This window comes from Lygodium microphyllum, chromosome 17, assembly GCF_053477565.2.
Source record: "Lygodium microphyllum isolate KBCC chromosome 17, Lygodium_microphyllum_v1.1.10, whole genome shotgun sequence".
Lineage (NCBI taxonomy): Eukaryota > Viridiplantae > Streptophyta > Polypodiopsida > Schizaeales > Lygodiaceae > Lygodium > Lygodium microphyllum.
In genome coordinates this window covers 19,048,129-19,068,763 of record NC_141151.1, presented here as the reverse complement: position 1 = coordinate 19,068,763, position 20,635 = coordinate 19,048,129, and the positions used below count along the sequence as shown (strand labels likewise).

The 20,635-nt window shown below is 46.2% G+C and overlaps 1 protein-coding gene across 2 annotated transcripts in view; it reads left to right on the top strand.

Moving 5' to 3' along the window:
- Positions 1-2,042: 2,042 nt before the first annotated feature.
- The window catches only part of LOC148021642 (3-hydroxyisobutyryl-CoA hydrolase-like protein 5), a 41,608-nt gene continuing 23,015 nt past the window's right edge, over positions 2,043-20,635 (top strand). For both annotated transcript variants that reach the window (XR_015694361.1, XM_087697109.1), the window contains exons 1-7: positions 2,043-2,183; positions 2,267-2,330; positions 2,452-2,535; positions 3,255-3,323; positions 3,684-3,750; positions 3,836-3,909; positions 3,998-4,081. Coding sequence is in view for 1 of the 2 variants with exons in the window: in XM_087697109.1 (XP_087553235.1) it covers positions 2,289-2,330; positions 2,452-2,535; positions 3,255-3,323; positions 3,684-3,750; positions 3,836-3,909; positions 3,998-4,081 (420 nt within the window). In the remaining variant the exon portion in view is untranslated. The remainder of the gene's footprint in view (positions 2,184-2,266; positions 2,331-2,451; positions 2,536-3,254; positions 3,324-3,683; positions 3,751-3,835; positions 3,910-3,997; positions 4,082-20,635) is intronic.

Genomic DNA, 20,635 nt, shown 5'->3' with positions numbered 1-20,635 from the left:
AGATGATGCAATGATTCAATATAACAACCACCCAAAGTTTACGTATCAATGTATACATAACAATGCATACTAATCAGCCTATACATGATAAGCTACATATCATTCTCTACATCCATACATGACTAGTTATATACCATAGTACACATGATAATTTAGACATCGGTTTATAGATGATGTATGTTTAGAGCCAATTATTATTCAACCTCCAAATGGTTACTAAGACTTTTGTCATTTATAATATTTCATCCAGATGTTTTTATAAATACTTTTATTATTTATAACTTTTCATTTGTATGTGTGTAGAGAGAGAGCACGTGACTTTTGCTCAAGGTAGAGTAAACTCTTCCAAAATACAGATCAAAACAAGACAACTTCAAAATCTATGGGCTTGCATCCACCCTCCCTATCATGACAAACTAACTAACAATAATGAAATGCATTATCATCACCTACTTAGAATACACGAATAATCAACATGCATGAAATAAAATAAAAAACTATCGGCACACCTGTCCTCTCAAAGCATCCAATACAAACTGAATGTCAAGTGTAGTCTGATTAGATATCTATGTCACTCAATTTGTCAACAAATCGTAGCCATCTCATAATAGAACTATGTGTTTACAATCTAGTGTTGATGCATTCTTTAAATCAATTGCTATAACATGCAAAAAAATGCATCAACATCCACTGCTTCAAATCATGTATACAAATCTATACCATAAATTCAATGTTGCTAGCATACAAATCACGTATCAAAGTCAGCACCATAATTTTTTTTTTTCAAAATTCTTGTGCATTCATAACTGTTGCAATTTAGGAGATTGACCCCAAGACACAAGAATGTATGCATGCATGCAGACTATGGCAGCTGCGACTACGAGAGTTGCTGCAACCCGCCCGAATTCCTGCGGATTCAAGGTCATTTTCTAATAGCGAATTTGAAACCGGATCCAGATGTCCCCTGTACTGAACGGATGACTTGGGGAACGAAGGAGCAATAGATTTTGGGCCCCCTATTTTCCACTAATAACATATGCTTAAATAACAATTAATAACAAAACCATGTGTGTTGAAAGGCTAGATTGCATATGCCTATGTAACAATTGATATAACAATCTGAAAGTTTGCAGATTTTCTACAAGCAGATAGGCGCAAGTACAGCTCCTAATTTAGATTGCAAAATGATGATAGATCGAAGAGGAGGAGGAGGAGCGGCGGCGGCGGCGGCGGCGGCGGCGGCGGCAGCGGCAGCAGCGGCAGCAGTGGCTTAGCGTGGAGGAGTACTAGGGTGTGAAGAAGAAGAAAGGAAGAGGTGGTTTAGTATGGAGAAGAAGAAGTTCAATGTAGAACAGAAGGATGAGGAGGAGGTGAAGTAGTAGAAGAAGAAGAGGGAGAAGAAGAAATAATATTCTGAGAATATGCAAGGAGGAGAGGAAGAAGAAGAAGACGAGGAGGATTCAGGAAGAAGAAGAAAAGAAATGCATGTATTGAGAAGAAGAAGAAGAAGAAGAAGAAAATGTTCCTCCATAATGGAGATTTATTTATTATTTATGCGCTAAACAAGAAGGCAGACATGAAAGAGTACCTGGATTTTCGACTATGCTGCGGCACTTCGATGAAGCGATGAACAATCCATGGAGATGAGGGGCACCTCAGAAAGATCAGCAACGGGAAGAGAAGTGATCACGCTGATGAAGCGATCAACAATCCATGGAGGTGAGGAGGACCTTGACAGAATGAGCAGCAGCAGGAAGCAGAATGAAACGCAACGGGAAGAAGATCAGGATTCAGCAAGACGCACAGCAGGGCCCAACGAAGGGCGGGGGGAGGCATTGAATGCCCCCTCATTTTGGTATACTTGTCCGTGCCTAGTGTGCAAGAAAGGCCACACTGCCCTTTTTTGGGAAAGCTCGATGCTCATTGGCCCTTTTCTATGGCCTGCCCGTCAGCAAGCTTTGCCTTGGTATACAGTTGGAACTCGGCCCCTCATTAATTGATTTCACAACAATAAGAAGCTAGCATAGATGCACGTGCAATAGCACATCAAGGCAGCGCGCGAGTCCCATGTGAGTGAGAGCGAGGTGAGCGAGTTGCTGAATCCTCATTGTATGTTTGTTTAGTCGATCGCGATTCGCCACCTTCCAGGCTCTAGCCTCCCAGCCGCCATCATTTATTGACTGGTCCGCTCTCTCTCTCTCTCGGCCTGTCTGTTTGTCTGTCTGTCTGCCTGTCTTTCTTGTTTACTATCCTCTGGTTTTGTTAGGCATATCCCGAGATCGTCGTCGATGGAGTCGAACGGGCAGTCTCCAGATTACCTCGTGGAGGTGGTGAGTGCGAGTTAATTTCTGGTTTGAACATCCTCGCATTGTCAAGCTTCCAAAATGGCAATGTTCTCATTGTGTGGAGGGCAAAACATCCGATCCGTATTGCCTTACCGCGTCAATGCAGGGCCTCGTGGAAGAGGAGAAAAATGGAGCGAGAATCTTAACTTTGAATAGACCCCTCAAATTGAACTGCATAACGCTACCTATGGTACGAAATTCCTATTTTTGCAAGTCCTGTGCGAATATGTGCCAGAAATCCAATCAGTCCGTCATGACTTCCTTGAAATTGTACAGCAATATGCGAAATTGTTTATACAGCCGTTTAGAGTGGTAAGCTGTTGTAGTCAGCATTTGCACATCTTAACACAAGCTTTGATCTTGTGGTTCCGGACTTGCATGCATTCACACTGATCTGGTGATATGCATGCTCATGTGGAGGATTTTTGTGGCGTCAGATGATTTAGAACATCGCTCTTTAGATTATGGCTTGTCGTCATTTGCATTATCAGTTTCTTTCAGATTTCGTGGGGCTACAAGGTGTCCCAGCATATCAGATTAGACTCCATATAGGGGTGGGTTGTATTCCATGGAAAGAAATGAGTTCCAGCATATTTTTGGGCGGTCTGTTTTATGGCCATGAAGTTTGCTCGCGTTCCTGTTTGAAAGAACTGGAAAAACTGCTGAATTTGCCAATGGGCTGAATGGCGAGCTGGTAAACCAGCTGTGTGCATGTGTGAAGGGCTCGGTTCAATCCCAAGGATGGGCCAGCCTTGATCTGCTGTAGCCATAGGGGGGACCTTGGCATCTTGTTTAAAAATATTGCATTAAAAAAATTTGGTGAATTCAAGTCTCAGCATCAGACAAAGCTCTCTTGGTTTGCATTGAATCATCTTTGTATTCATATGTGTGTAAATCTGCTGTGTGCAGGTAAAGAGGCTTTGTGAAGTTTTTGAGAAATGGGAAGCAGACGATGCTGTGAACTTGGTTATTATCAAGGTAAGCTAAAAAGTTACTTGTTCTGAGGAGTTTGGTGGACCATTTGTAAATACAATGTCTGCTACGATTTGAGAAAGCTAACGGTGCTGTATGTTGCATTGAGCAAAGTAAGGCTTTATGTTTATTAGGTTTACGTCAGGGCAGGCAAAATTTTTGTTCTTTTTGTTGTGATGTGGCAAAGTAGAGCATTCTTCAGGTAGACAATATGCCAATAATTGGTGTTCAGTAAGTAGCTATTGGAACAACGTAGTTTTTTGCTTAGCTGAATGGGACATCAATGCATCTGTTGTCTTAACTGGATGTCAAGTTAATCATGGATTTCTGCTGCTTGTTATTGTCATGGACAAAAACTTTTGTCAGGGAGCTGGTCGAGCTTTTTGTGCTGGTGGCGATTTACGAATGTTTTACCGTCATGGAAAACAAGACGGTAACTAGTTACAAGAATTTTCTGGCAGAAAGTGTACCTGAAACACAAAAGAGCAACTCATCTCAGACATCTTGTTTTGCTGCAGATGGTTTATGCAGAGAGATAGTCTACAGAAAATATTGGTTAGATTTCCACCTTCACTCGTACAAAAAGCCGATGGTAATCTTTTTTGCTGATTCTGTTTCTTTAATTTCCATTACAAAATACAGGCAGTAAGCATTTGCATATTTACGTTGTAATTGTGCAGGTAGCTCTTTTGAATGGGTTAGTCATGGGTGGAGGTGCTGGTCTCACTGTGCCCAGCTGTTTCAGAATTGTCACAGAGAAAACGGTATTTTTCTCCTCATTTGAGTAGGGCTTGATCTTTACTGATATCGTTTGTCCAGTATTTGTGTTGCTATGCTGGACTTTACATGTTGCCAATCACTGATGTTGTATACCTCTCTTTTGCATTCAACACATGTAAGGATCCTTTGAGCTGGTCAGTAAGCACAGTGCTGATGTTGCATACCTCTATTTTGCATTCAATACAAGAAGGGACTTTGCACTGAACACTGTAGGCTGCCATTTCAGTGTCTTATTCATGGCACGTGAAGTTTTCAATCTAGGCTCGAGCAACAATATTTCTGGCTGCAAATTGTTAAACTAGCAGGGATATAGTATCCTGGACTGGATTCTTTGCACTGAATAATAGAAGTGATTCTTTGCTTGAACACTTTAGGCTGCCACTTCAATGTCTCATTCATGGCACATGAAGTTTTCACTTGTAGGGGCAAAACAATAATATTTCTGAATGCAAAATATTAAGCTGGCAGTGATGTAGCATCCTAATGCTGAATTGCTGGAGAACTTCAGTTTTGAGTACAAATTAGGTAGATGCAATCTCCATAAAATTTCCAAGTAAAGCTTAGAAGACTGCAATGTTCTAGTTTTCTATGGCCAATATTGTGCTGTTGCTCAGCGAAAAGAGTTAGCTTTTCTACCTTTGAAGGTCGTCCTGTTTTTATGTGATTACATCCTTTGCAAGGAAGGGATTCAACGTATTTATGATGCTCAAGCATATGCATGATATTTGGAAGCAACTGTTTTGGTTTTTTTTTTTTCTCCAGTAGAATGTGGCTGATTATATTACTCAAAAAAACTGATTACAACGGAGTGCTCATGCTCAACAGAGTAAATTGGAGCTGATGCAAAGTCACCACTACATCATGTATACAAGCCTCTCAAGGCGGTCTAGGGGGGATGGGGGCAAGAAGCCATGGGGGAGGGGTATATCACCAAACGGGACTGCCTGCCTGCATCACGAAAAATAGGCCCTGGCCGCCCCAAGTACGCATGAAGTGACCACCGAGCTCCTGACGAGCCCTGGACTCGCCCTGCACCTGATCCCATCGGCCGTGGAGGGAGTGAATGATGGAGGTCCATAGCTTTGCTAAGGTCGCAGGTGCTGCGAGTCTCTCACCGCCGAAGGCCACCTGGCATCGCGCCTTCCAGATGTGCCATCTAGTAAGGCTCCCTATGATCTCCCATATCTCTAAGCGGTCTGCTGTGGGCTCCAGTACCCGTCGGATAGGTAGAGCTTCCAGATCAACCATTGCGCATGACCCTACCTCAATCATGAAAATCGTGTCCTGCATTCCGGCCTCAAACAGAAGGTGACGGCCCTGACTAACTGCCTGCCAACAGAAAGCTCCCCATGAAATATACCCAAGACTGGGGGCTATACGTCGATGGATATGGCATGCTCCTCTCCACACAAGCTGCGCCGCCTCACAAGACCAAAGGCAATGCTTTGGGGTTTCTAGAAACTGCTGTGTGCAGCGCTTACAACCTCCCTGCTTCTGCAACTAGGCAAGCCAGCTTTCCACCGCCAATCCTCCATGTGCTACCAACCATAAAAAACATGACACCTGCCTTGGCCTCTAGCTATCCCATAGGCGGTGCCAGAAGGTCCATCGGAAGGGCTCCGTGATGCTGTGCTCCGCTCAGTGTCTGCTGCGTGACGGCGCCCAGCCCATATCTTCCTGCATCAGTACATGTCTGCCAATCCTGACAGTGTATTCTAGGAGCCTGGGTGGCTTTTTTGCAACCGCAGAGGCCGACCATAGCCACTCTCTTGGGTCCCACTCCAGCTAATCAAGTGGTCTATCCTCCCAGATCCAAAGGCGCCACTCCTTGAGCTCCATCTAGAAAACATAGGGGTCCAGTTGCCAAGTCTTCCCTTGAAGACTCACCATCCGAATCCTCCTCCATGAAAGGGTGGCAATCCCCTCATCCTGTTGCCCTCTGTCAAGGGCCAGACGTCCCCCCTCTTGAACGGTAAAGAAAGTCCCCTGGGGGGCGCCACCCACTCTACCTGCCACCTAAAGAGGGATGCCTACTGGAGAGAACCTGGCTGCCTATACTTCCCTGGCCTCTATCGGTTCTCGTATCGGGGGGGCAAGCCATTCCGGAGGTATTGCCGTGTCTATCTCTCTTCTCCTCAACTCCACTCCTCTCGTGCATCCTGATACTTGCTATAGCACCTCCATGTCTGCCATCCTGTACACCTCCCGCCACGTCCTGATGGAACGAGCCGGGCCGGGGCCTCCCACCCAACCCATTGAATGTGGGGACGCTCACCAGGAGGTTCCAGATCACCGGCTGGCGGTCTATTTCCTCCTGGCAGCCCAGGGGGCTCTAGATTAGGGCCTTACAGAGGCCTTGCCACACGCGGAGTAGGCTCCGCAGGAAAGGTGATCTGGGCGGGGTAATCTGGGCTGAAGTGAAGATCCATCTTAGGGACAGCCTCCACTCCCTGCCAAGCCTCGGTTTACAGTCCTGAAGACCCTCCTGCAGTAAGACCTTCCAGGTCTGCCCACCTGGTGTGAGACCGCGGACAACTAACTTGCCCAAGAGGGCTCTACTCTGATATTCTGGGTCTATGATCCCAAGCCCTCCCTCTGATCGATGTCATATGATGGTCGCCCACGCCACCTTGGCCCTGGAGTCTTTGGAGCCATCAGATCCCGACCAAAGGAAATTCCGCACACACGATGAGGAGAAACACCAACACGAGGTGATGTACCAGGCCGTCGCTAGAAGGACCTGGTTAACCACCAGTGCTCGACCGGCTAGTGAGAGGCGAGCCGTGCTCTAGTAGGTCAGTTTCCTCCTAATAGACTCTAGAACAGGAAGAAACTGCTGGGCAAGAGTGATATCAAGTCCCACCTGGAACCCTAGATATCGGACGGTCTGCCCTCTGCTCACCCATCTAAATCCTAAGGGGACTCCCCACTCCGTGCTGGAGTCCGGGTCTGTCCTCCTACTCCTCCCCAGCCATGCCCTGATAGTTTCTTTTCCTGCCCTGCTGGTCCTCCAAAGCCTCCAGATTGTTGAAATCTCCTCCAACAATCCAAGAGTCCACCTCTGAGAGTCCATCTACAATTTCCACCCCGAACTTGTTGCGTGCCCTAACCTCCGTAGGGGCATAGACATTGAGGACTCCAATACACGAGTCCCCAATATCCAGTCTGATTCATAGAGCCCTTCCTACCACTATCATCTCGTGGTCTCGTACACAGGTGGTGAGACTCGGACCAATAGATGTGCATACGCCTCCGCTCCTACCGTGGGCACCTATGGCTTGCTCCCAATAAGTATGCGAGCTGTCCGGCAATACCTTCCCAACCCGCTGAGCCTGGGCGAGGGTAAGCTTGTGCTCCTGCAGTAGCAAGATGTCTATCCGTCCGGCGAGGGTAGGCTACAGCTCCTGCCGGACAATCAACTTCCTCGAGCCACGCGCCCCACTGTAGTGGAGACTGTTCACATTCCAGGATGCAAGGTATAGGCTCATGGGGAAACTTGTGACTGACCGAATAGGCATCTATTCGGCGTGGAAGCTGCAGATGAGGAAGAGAGACTGCGAAGCATGTAGGTACGTTTTGCCGCCGGTCTGGATGGTGAGCTCCAGTCCCCCATGGTGGCCCTCGGTCGGGACCATAGGGGTAATAGATGCTCCAGGTGGTACTATCAATGCATCTATTAGCCATGCTGAAAACCGTGACTCTGTACACTGGTAGAAATGGGCCGCCTGTGCCGGGGGCCACTCAATCACATCCCTCGGCGCTCCCCACTGTGGGGGGGCTTGAAAGATAATGCTCAAATGCGGAACGTCGGCGCCAGCCCACTAGTTAATGTGCATCATGCAACCTGGCCACTGTTGTGCGAACAGTGCTAGTCCTTCATCTCCCATCCACTGCGAGATGTGATCTGCCACCTGACTCTTCAATTCCTCCTCAATCTGTGTGGTTGTCCACTCCTCTGAGAAGGATGACTGAAAAAAGAGCGTAGTTTGGTCCATCCAGTGGTGCTAGTAGGTGGACCTTGCCCCTCCTTGACTTACGAACCACGAAGATCCCCACTACTAGAGGTAGTGGAAACTCTCCGTGCTCCGCAACTCGTAGGTAAGACCACGGGCCACTGCGAAAAAACTCTTGTGGCAGCAGCTGTGCCTGTCTCAGGAAAGTATGGCGGGTGGTAGGGGCAGATGAGCTGGTAGCTGTGTGGACGGGGGGGGGGGGGGGGGAGGGGGGAGGGGGGGGGGGACTGCTGGTGTGCAGAGGAGGTAGGTGTGTGTGGCTCATTCCTCCTGTGGGAGAAGGGGGAGTGGGTCTGGGGGGGCTCACCTGATCTGGGTGCGGGTCAGGGGGAGTGCTCGGTAGGAGGGGTGATGGGGGTGGAGTGGATCGCGCTATGGTGGGATGGCTAGAGATGCATGGTGGGTGTGGGGAGGGGGTGGTAGCCCTGGCAAGGGGGGCCTGTGGGCCGTGGTTAGTGGAGGGGGGGGGTGGGGGTGGGTGAGGGGCCTGTGGGGGCTCCGGCGAGGCAGTCTGTGGCTCATGTGGAGAAAATGGGGGGGGATCGGTCTTGCCGGGTGGGGCGTGTAGGGGGGGGCTCGTCCGCCATCACCTTGCTGATGAGGCTGGGCTTGAGGGGCTGGTTGCGCCTCCCCTTGCCGTCTCCCTCTCTGTCGCCTCTGGACCCTTGTGAAACTGTCAGCGTCCATCTGCGGACCTGTGGGCGGAGCCGCCTTGGCTCCAAACCGTGTGTAAACTGTTGCCTGATGCCCAAAGTTGTGGCAGTGCAAGCACTGCCCTGGTTGCCCACTCACAATGACCTGCTGCCTAAAGGAGGGGGGGAGGGGGGAGGGGGGGGGGGGACTGCTGGTGTGCAGAGGAGGTAGGTGTGTGTGGCTCATTCCTCCTGTGGGAGAAGGGGGAGTGGGTCTGGGGGGGCTCACCTGATCTGGGTGCGGGTCAGGGGGAGTGCTCGGTAGGAGGGGTGATGGGGGTGGAGTGGATCGTGCTATGGTGGGATGGCTAGAGATGCATGGTGGGTGTGGGGAGGGGGTGGTAGCCCTGGCAAGGGGGGGCTGTGGGCCGTGGTTAGTGGAGGGGGGGGGGGTGGGGGTGGGTGAGGGGCCTGTGGGGGCTCCGGCGAGGCAGTCTGTGGCTCATGTGGAGAAAATGGGGGGGGATCGGTCTTGCCGGGTGGGGCGTGTAGGGGGGGGCTCGTCCGCCATCACCTTGCTGATGAGGCTGGGCTTGAGGGGCTGGTTGCGCCTCCCCTTGCCGTCTCCCTCTCTGTCGCCTCTGGACCCTTGTGAAACTGTCAGCGTCCACCTGCGGACCTGTGGGCGGAGCCGCCTTGGCTCCAAACCGTGTGTAAACTGTTGCCTGATGCCCAAAGTTGTGGCAGTGCAAGCACTGCCCTGGTTGCCCACTCACAATGACCTGCTGCCTAAAGGAATGCCCGCCTGCCTCAATCTCTAGGAATTGTGGGATATCCTTGACCTCCATCCCTTCCTTTCCTTTTCTTTTAAATAATTTTGTTTCTCATGGTCATACTGGAGTAGGTACATCTCATTTTGTTGCATTTAATGGGCAAAAGGAACCAATGATGTTTCCCACATCTTCACCCATCACAAATCCATTTGGGCTGCCACCCATTCCTTCTCATCTTTCGCAGCATATTCCTTTTAGCCTCCATTAAGTGCACCTATATATTCACCACATACCACACTAGGGGGTCATCCATTAGGCACAATCTTTGGGACTCCTTTCTCCTATTCGGATGGTGTACCTGTGATGGGAGCTCATCCTCCCATATACACACTTTTGAGTTTTTTCCCTCTAGGATATTCTTTGATTGTGGATCATTTGGTACCACAGTTTGCCTCTATGGCTTTACCCAGTGGACCACTTGGTCATTTTATTGTGCCCCAGCCAACTCTTAGACAGGGCTACTGTGTTCTAGTGCCTCCACAACAATTGACACTCATTGGACATTAGTAGCCTATTTCTGCCTATTCTACTTGTTTTCCCTCTCCTTATCCTCCACCATCTTATCATCACCGCATCACACTTATTCACCTCCACCAACACCTCATGGTTCATTCAATGACAAGACTCATTTCAATGGATCTAACTACATCACTTGGTCCAATTTGATGAGGCATGTCCTAGACTCCCAGAACCTGTGGGATCTTGTGTAAGGTTTCGAACCCCAACCTGATCTTATACTTGTTTCATACGAGGTCGTTTACTCATGAAAGGCTCGTAATGCCTTTGCTATAGTTGAGCTGATGTAGGGCTTACTACTTGAGTTTCATTCTCAGCTTCAGCATTTCGACTTAGTGTGAGGGTGTTGGGCACACTTGACTAACCGCTATGCGGCTGAGGATAGGACCCGTTGCATTAATCTTGACCATGAGCTTCAGAGTTTCACCATTAATGACAAGGATGACCTTAAGGTCAAGTTGTTTGAGTATCGGTGATTCCTTGCTGAGTTCTTTACGACTGGGCCTTCTAAGTCCCCTGATGACCAGGTCATGTTGTTCCTAAACAAGTTGCCAAGGAAATACTTTAACTTTGTGCAATAGGTCATCTCACAGCCCACTATGCTCATATTCTATGTATTTGAGTGTCAGCTCTTGCGATATGCTAGGATGTTCGATAAGTTTCATGGGGCATTTCCTGTAGCGGTGGCCCTAAGGTAAGAAACCTCAAAATTCCACTTAGATGTCATCTAGTGAGATCCAAGCGAATAGTTAATCCTCTCTTAAACCAGGGTGGGAGAATGTACCTAGGAAGAATAGGTATTGTCAACATTGTCAGAAGGTTGACCATTTTGATGAGGAGTATCGATCAAAGGCAAGAGGCACATAGCCAAATTCCAAATCTCAATCCTCTGTACTCCAGTAGAGTAACTGTTGAGCTAAAATACGCTTTTCAGCTGATTAGCATTCTTAAATAGTCCCAAAACACACTTAATTAATGAAAAACCCTAAAGAGGGGAGCAGTGCGTGAGAGTTTTAGTGGTCTCCCAAAAACCCTAATTTTTGGGGCACCCTTCTAGATCTATAAATAGATAGGTTGCCTCTATTCAGCCTAATTCCGTCTATGAGGGTTTCACACTCTCCAGTGCAGATTTCAGCCATTAGTCTACCTCCACGTGGCTGTCCAACCTTCGCGATTGCTGCCATCTCTCCCTCCAGCCTTTTAGTGCCCTGGCACCTTCTTCTAGCTGTCGCCCACTATTTGGCGCCCTCCATCTTACAGCGTTTGGCCTTGTTCCTCATTGTCAGTACCTCCACCCTCATCTGCTCTTTGCGTTTGCCACTTCTGGCTGTTGGCGATAGTAGGCAACTCTCCTCCTCCATCAGGCGACCTTCAATACCCTTTGTTTTGGTCCTCCACTACCATGCGATTACTGGTTGATGCTCCCCTCCATTAGGTGACACTCAGTCTTCTGTATTTGCAACTTTTTGGGGCCGCCCTTTGCCCTGTGCATGCGCCACTGCTTGAGTTTCGTTCTCCAGCAGTCTCTGGTACCATCGTTTTGTAGTTCCTCTACTTTCTCACTCCGATTGGTGGTCACAGATTTGGGATTCATCTCTGGTGGACATCACACTCCAACATTGTTCTGCCCTTGAGCACACTATACACTTTTACATTCATTTACAACATTCATTCACTTCAGAGTTGTGTTCTCTCTCTCACTTCTTCTATTGGTGTTTGAGTTTCTGTGTTTGAGTTTTGAGTTTTGTGTTTAGGGTTTGAGTTTTGCTCTGTGGCTGCATCTGTCTCTTTGTGTTTTTGTCGTGGTCGTATACTCTGTGTGTCCCTAGTGCAAACTCTAGCAGTTTTCTTCACAATAATCCCCAGCAAGGGAAGCAGGGTGGTGTCAACCAATCTCAGGGGCCGTGGAAAGCTCGGTTTCACGTTGTCACCGGTCAGCCATCATAGTTGACAGCGTTCTCAACGCCAGAGGGCTTGTCTGATTGGTTTGCAGAAGTTCACATCATCTCTTTAGAGGCATTAGATGTGAGTCTTGTCTATATCTATGAGTTGTCTTTTGAGAAGATGGTCATAGAGGCCCACTTGTCATAGCCAAACATTTTTTCTCTTATTTGGATTGTGGACGGTGGAGCTACTTATCCCATGATCCCTATAGATGACATTTTTTCCACCAGACATCTTGTAGTTGGGAGAGTTTGAGTAGGGAACAACTCCTCGGTCAAGATCATTCCATCCGTCTTTGCAGGTGTTGATAGGCCCTTGGGTAGCCGACGCGCACCCTTGGTCTAATGCCCTGGCTTCTCTGGGGTGATCACTTGGGCTCCCTTGGTAAGATAACCATCGCCTCTCTAGTCTTGGTAGGTCACTGGGCAACCAACGTGCACCCTTTGCTCGATGCCTTGGTTGCTTTGGGGTGGGATTCCTTGGGGTAAAAGACTATATATGTTAAGGGCTTATTTCTCATGGCTCCATTTTGGGCTTGAGAGGGGGTGTTGAGCTTAAAATGCATTAGCTTGACTCAAACAATCACAAAACATGCTTTGTTAATAAAGCAAACCTTTTATTTTAAAAATAAATGTGATCCTAGAGTTACTGTGTCCCACATGCAAAACCCTGATTTGGGTGTCCCAAACTTTCTATAAATAGATATGCAGCCCACCACTCTCCTTTAATCTCATTTTTTCACATTTCAAGTCTTTTAGCTTGCTGCCCATACCCTGGACACGGAGGATATCGCGGTCCAAGCTAGCCATTGCTATCTACAACAGTCTGGCACCTATTTCCAGCCTACCACACACTGTTCAGAGTTGATTGCAGCCTGCTGACCGCTGGTGCTGGTTTTCCTTGCTGTAGCCAGCTTCCCACATCATCAAGCAGCTTGCATTTACTGATTGGAGCTCCCCTTGCACAGTTTTCTCTCTCCTCAGCTGTTGCCTTCTCCTGTAGGTTGTTGCCCAGCCTTTGCAGCTGCATTTGGCAGTTTTCTCTCTCCTGTAGTTGTCACCCATCCTAAACAAGTTGCATTTTGCCATTTTCTCTTTCATCCACGTTTTTTTGTTTTCTTGTTCCTCACCTACGGTTTTACTATTTCTCTCTCCTACATTGCCATCTGCATTAGATTCAGCCTTCCTGGGCTGTGTTTGCTGGTGTTCGACATTTGGAGGCTTTCTTGCTGCGTTTTGGGGTCTGTTTGGAGTACGATACTCTCCAATTGATTACCCCTGCCCTAATCCTTGAGATACAGGAGTTGGTGGTACAGTATTTACTCTTTGCATAGTGTGTTTGTTGCTTGAGCATTGTATATTCAGTAGTCATTCATTTCATTATTATTTGTGTTCATTGTCTCTGAGTTACTCTAACCCTAACTGTGTTTTGTGTTATCATTTTGTCCTTTGTTGAATGATTGGTATTGTGTTTTTGTGTTTAGAGCATCTCGTCACAGGAGCATGGAGCATTGGGTGCTCTTACTTCAGCAATCTAGGACATGCTATTGAAGCTTGTTGTTGTCAACCTTTGCTCCCTACATTATTGGAGTATATGCATCTACCTACAAGCACTCATGCCACTTTGTGGTTTTGGGTGACAAATCATTCTACATCAATATCAGATTTCTACAATCAAGGCAATAGATTAATACAACACATACTAAGCCATTTCGAGTAGCAAGAGGCACTAAGATTTCATGAGGCAATAAGCCCTCTTGTGGACCCTTGCAATACACTATAGAGGTTTCCCCCACCTTCTTTTGGATTCAATGGCTTCCATGACCCTTGGTTTTGTAGTTTGCTACATCAAGAGAAAGGAACTGCTAGATACTATCTGCTCCATAGTCTGCTCCATTGAGAGAGCGGTTGTTTGACACCTATATCATTGTAGCTTGCTCCATTGAGAGAAGGTGGTTTTCTAGTACTTGTGGCTCCATAAGAGTTGTCAAAATCTACTCACTTATATGATTTCATAGACATCGACTACAATGAGAGCATTAAGAAGATCATCCATAATACCTCTTCTTGGCATCTCTTTTCTGGATTAGACTCTTTGGAGCACAGATTCACGAGTTTTGGAATTTCCTATCTCGCTTTCAGGAGGATTCAAAGGGGATCTTCCTTCTCCAATTCCAAAGGGGGTCATGCTCCATCATTACCATCCATATACAGCTATTCGTATACTTGGTGAAGAGCCTTCAAATTGGGCTGCTCGCACAAGTGGGGCATTGGATAGACTCTATTGTTTTCAAGAGTTATCAACCACATTAATAGGCTATCCTTCATCTAACTGCCTCACGTTTCTCTCAAACTAATAATGGACTCACTCTTCCAACCACGAAAGCAATAAATGCAAGACCAAGATTGAGACATAGCAAACTTTTACCAACTCATCTCTTTTGGTGTGCTCCAAAACTTGAAGGCTTGTTGATAGCTCCATGATCCACATGATGCTCCAAGAGTCATAGCTCCACGTGCTTGCAACCACCACATGCACACCTATGTAGAGAGGAGATGGTAGAGTGGAAGGGGAGAAAAAGAGTACAAAGAACTTCATACACAAGTCTCTCTCTCTCTCTCTCTCTCTCTCTCTCTTTCTCTCTCTCTCTTTCTTTCACACTCATCCTCACACACTCCCTCAATTGCTTGCCACAAGGGGATAGAGAAAGAGACGAGTGGAGGAGAGCTTCACCTTTCTAGTCCCTCACCCTCACATGTACTCTCACACTCTCCTTCACTCTTGGGAAAGCAAACAAAATGATAACATGAAGTGTAGACACTCAAGTTTGCACACATGTGAATAGCTTGCTCTGTTCTTTTTCATCCTTTTTATACAAAAAGTTAGGATCTCCATGTGTCTTGGGCATTGTGTCCACTTTATGGCCTCATGACTAGTCTTCATCAAGTACGCATTTCATAAGGTTATTTGACTAGTCTAAGGCGATAAATTAATAGAGCACCTCATTGTAACCCTCGCATTCTTCCTGGTTGATGAGCCTATGGGAAATAATACAATTTGCACGAGCATGAGCTCGGCTCTTGCAATTAATACAAAGGATGCCATAAAAAAATTACAAGCGCCTAAAGATAATGGTGGAGCTCAAATTTAAAATCTCTTTAAAAATAATTATTGACTCGTATGCTTAATCTTGCTTCGATTCTTCTTTGACTTTTGCTTTTTAAATTTTGCCACTTTTTGCCATTAACATTATCCCCCTCTTAGAAGAGCGCTAGTCCCACCCACGACGCTCATATCCAAGATGGCATAGTGTAGATTGTAATTATAACTTGGAAATGTGTGTAAAAATGTACACAAAGATATGCTCATCATGGAAACATCTTTATAAAATAGCATTTTGCTTTTGTACTCTTTGTTGAAAATCACGTATGAAGCAATGCATAATTGTGGGTCCAAAGGCTCACATTTAAATATTGTGAAAGAAAAAGGAAAGGTCAAACACGTTTGTCTCATTCTTAAAATTCAAGGGTCTCTAAAACCTTAGCGAAATGTATATAAATTTGATTATCATAATGCAAGAAAAGGAAAGGTGGTTTTGAGTCATGGGATTTGAGGAGGTGGGTCGTTGAGTTGGTTACAACATCTCTCTTCCTTAATCTTCTCTCCTCATGGTTTATTTCCATCTCTCTCACTTTGGCATAACTCTTACTTGTTGTTCTTATTTCTCTCTCTTGTGCTTCATTGCAACTTGGATGCCTATCTTTTGTGTCTTGAAGAGATGGTTTCTTGGTGAAAGGGGAGCATAGAAATAGGAAACAACCGGAACGGCCCCCCGGCACGCGGAATCGCCATCCCCGGCACGAAGCCATCATGGTACGCATTGCTAATCAATGGAACATTCCCTGTCCTGCTTCAGACAGGGAACGCCACATGGCACCCACTTACCTTCAGCCAGCCGCTGCTCCCGCCCGATAGTTTGCAGATTATGACTGTGCATTTCCGCCCACTTCGTCTGCCCGTTCTCGCCCTCGGTGACTAGTCCGCCAGGCTCCGATCGCCAACCTCCCTGGTGACCAGTCCGCTAGCCGCCAATCCCCCTGTCTCCTCCCGCCTCCAACCTCTCTTCTTTCTTCTTCCTTGTCTTCCTTCTCTTCTTCCTTCTCTTCACTTCTCCCTTCTCTTCTTCCTTCTTCCTTGGATCTTCTCTCTTGAACCTTTTTAAGTTCTCTTCCTTCTTCTTCTCTTCTCTTCTTCCTTCTTCCTTCTCCCTTCTCTCCTTTTCCCTTCTCTCTTGACTCTTGAGCCTTCTAAGTTCTTCCTTCTCTTGAAACTCGAGTTCTCATTTCTCTCGAGCCATTTTTATTTCAATTTTCAGCTTGAAATTGCTTCATCTTCTTGTCCTGCTCATCGGGTTGGTGGTCGAGGAAAAAGGTTTGATGATTGGTCATGGTGGGAAGAAGTAAATGTTGACCGTCCATTGAGTGGTGGAGGATCTCGACCATGGACTTGCAAGCTTTGCCCATACAAGCGAACTAGTGGAGCAAACAAGGTAATCCATTGAGCCGAGCATTTGTATTTTGAATTTTTATTGATTTTAATTTTTCAAAGTTACTTAAATATTAGAATATGGAATACCAATTGCCACTTGTTCTGTTTTACGTATAATCAGGTTTGAGCTCATCTCTTACATGAGCCAAATTCAGAGGTTTAGTTTTGTCTGAATGTGACCTTGGAGAAGCAAAGGGAGCTTCGTGACCGTGTAGCAGGTCAGCAAGCTTATCTTGCATCTAGACCACGACATGTTGCAATGAACCCTGCAACTTTTGTGACACCATTCCCATCAGATGTGTCTAGAGCAGAGTCGGTATCAGGAAGTGCTACCTCCACACCTACTGCAGGCATTGCATCGGCCATAGCATTAACAATGCCACATGTTACATGTAGACAGAGCACACTTGATACTAGTTGGGATCCCAAGAAGAAGGAAGAGGTGGATACATCAGTGGCACATTTTTTTTTATCATGACCACATTCAATTTCGTGCAGCTAGGTTAGAGTATTTTAAATTGATGTGCAAGAAGATTGGTGAGTATGACCCTTTGTATGTACCTCCATCATTAGAGACCTTACGCACCACTTTGCTTGATAAGGAAAAGCGCCTTGTTGAGCAAGCAACAGTGACTAGAAAGAGCTTGTGGGCTAAAAATGGATTTTCCTTGATTGCTGATGGTTGGAGTGATACACGCAAGCGATCCATTCATGGTATGGTTGCTTATTCTTGTGGGAAAATGTATTTCATATCTTCACATGATGCATCGGGGACAGAAAAGTCAGCAGATGTACTTGGAGCAGAGTGGGTTATAGGTATTGAGCTTATTGGCCTAGAGCATTTTGTGGGATTTGTTGCAGATGGAGAGCCCACAAACAGGGCAGCAGGTGCTATTATCCAGGGATATTATCTGCATATCACAGTTTCATATTGTATGGCTCATTGCTTGAACAACCTACTAAAGAATATTGGCAACCTGTCATGAATTGCACCTATCATAGAGCAAGGAAGTCAAATGGTTAGCTTTGTTTTGAACCACCAATTTCTTCGCCATTACTTCTCTTTGTGGTCGAAGAAGACACTTTTAAAATACTCTGATACGAGATTTGCCTAACTTCTTGATGCTAGGTAAATTAAGAGAATGCAGTGGTGCCTTGAGGCAGTTATTTATTAGTGATGAGTTCACCTCATCAACATTGGCAAATACTCCTACATGTATCTTATGCTTGGAGAAAGCAAATAACTCCACTTTTTGAGATGATGTAAAGCGGATAGATACTATGGTATCATCTATTGTGCATTTATTAAGAGTTATGGATGCTATGCAACCTTGCATTGGCAAGGTATATGAGGCTATGGATAGACTCAATGAAAAGTTGCAGGAGTTGGTACCAAATGATGAGGCATATGAGGATATACGCCATTTAGTTGTGAAGAGATGGAACTGCTATAGCTTACCCATGCCTGCAATTGCATTTGTTGTGGATCTTGAGTTCCAGGGCAAGGGTCAGGAGAATGACATTGAGGTTATGGATGCATGGAGACTTATATTGTCTCGTCTAGTGCTTGATCATGGCAATAGACGAAAGATCAGAGATCAACTTTCATGTTATAGAACCTTTCGGGGTTCTTTTGGTTGTGGGGATGCACAGGAGGATCACTATAAGATTGGGGCAGCTTTGTGGTGGGAGGACTATGGTTCAGATGGTCCTGAGTTGCAGCAACTAGCCATCCGTATTTTGAGTTAGTCAGTTAGCTTCTCTTGTTGGAGCAATTATGGAGTATATATGCTCACATTGCTTCAAAGAAGAGGAACCATCTTGGTGTGGAGAGGGAAAACAATCTAGTATTCGTTAGTGCTAATTTGAGGATGTTATGTAACAGTACGACAACAAAGTCTAATCCATTCACAGAGTGGGAGATGCAGCGCAAGAAGAGGAGACACATGCTGATGTTGAGGGAGATGCAGCAATTCATGGTACACATGATAATGAGGTTGGCACTTCAGGAGTAGCTAGAGCAGCCTTAGATCATGATGACAATCTTTGATTTAGTTTACTTATCATGAGTCTCATGATACATGACACATGTACATTGTATATGATATTATGATCGTAGATGATAGTGTGAGTCGTGACACTTGGGCTGTTGTGCCATGCCAATATTATATTTGTACTTGCAGTCTTGCAGTTGCCCTTTGGGCTATTTTGGCATGCCGCATTTTGCTTCATCAGTCTAGAGATTAGACTTTATATTTGTAGTCTTTTTTGAGGCAATGAGCATGTTCTTTCAAAGATTAGAATTTAGACTTCATATATGTAATCTTTTAAGTTTTTTGGCAATGGCACCATAGCATGTTCTTTTAGCTTAGACTTTAAAGTTTAGTTCATTGTTCATTGTTTTATCATTTATGGCATATGTATTATGCATTTTATAATTGAATAGCTTACCTCTTGAGCCTTGTAAGTTGTAATTTAATTTATAATTAGTAGTTTTAGAATGATGCATGATATCTTAAAGTTAAAACTTAAAATGATTTGAGTCCACATGGATTATGAGTGAAATATTAAAAATTTTTCATGAATTTTAATTTTTTAAATGCCATTTCTGTTCCCACGTTCCCGTTCCCTAGGTTTGGCGTCCCTGTTCCCCGTTTCATGTTTCTATGAAGGGGAGTGTTTTCTTGCAGGTTTTGTGGCCAACAAGTGTACTTGTTGTTGGAAAACGTAGAACGCAAAAAGGGATTGGGCGCCCATAGTGGGGCGCCAGCCTAGACAGTTGACGCCCTCTCTCCAGGTACGACCCTAGATAGTCTCTTGCCTATTGATAGGTTGCCTCTGACACTCATTTTTTACGGCTGATTCATTCAGTTCGTCACCTCTTCTCTCCAGCCTCTCGACTACCCTCATATCCCTTTAGGAGGACATTGTGGTTTGTGGTTCGTGGCTGTCTTCATCATCTTCCTTGTGCTACGGCATCCTTGTTCCCTTGTATCACATTCACTCCATGATTTAGAACTTAATCATTCCATTCATCAGAGTTTCTTCTCTCTTCTCTTCTCTTCTCCATGTTTGCCAAGTTCACTCTGTGTTCCTCCCCACAAACCCTATTGTCTCGTTGGTACGTCGTCTTTTGACATGGTATCAAAGCTTGATCTACTCAAACACTGGCAAATATCCTCCACTCCAGTGAAGGCAAAGATTGGTGGCGGGTTCGGCATCCACTTCTTTTCTTCTTCCGCTGCATGAACATCCTAACTGGCGGCTGCTCCCTCTTGTGTTTGTTGTTTTCCAGTCTGTGTTCAGGGCTGCTGCCAATGCCGCCTCCTCCTTGTTGGTGGTGGGTCAGCCAAACTGTTGGCAGCTGTTCTCTGTTAGTGGGGGCTCAACCAGGCTGTTGGCAGCTTCTCCTTGTTGTTGGCGGCTCCTCCTTGGCAGTTGACAGCTCCTCCTTGCAGTTGGCAACTCACTTCTAGCCCTTCCACTACCCTCCCAGCCCTTGAGGCGGACATTGTAGTTCATGGTTTGTGGCTAACCTCTTCCTTCTTCAGCAAGGCTCACTAGTACCCATGGCTTCTTCCCCAATAGATGATCAGTCTATTGGGTGTTCCTACTGCAGCAAGAACTGTGCTTCCATCGATGATTGCGGACTTCGACCTTTGCTCCCCACCCCCCCAGAGTATATGTCTTCCACTAGGCACTCCTTGTGCCACCTCTCCTTTTTGGGCCACAGAGATTGTTTTGCATCGACTATCGAAGTATTATACTCAAGGCAATAAGCCGCAGGCTCTAAGATCTTACGAGGTGATAAGCCCTCTTGGAGACCACCCCATTGCGTGCAGGATCCCCCCACCCACTTCCGGGTATAGTGGCTCCCACGGCCCACATCTCCTCCACAGTCCACTCTCTTGAGAGCCTGCGACTATTCCCCATCTTTGGCTCATCTTGAGCCTCCTTCTTCCCCACCCTCTTTCACTCAGGTTTGAGATGCCACTTTTGGGTGCTTTCCTTCTTCTTCTTCTGAGCCCTAGATACCTTCTTCGGCACGATTG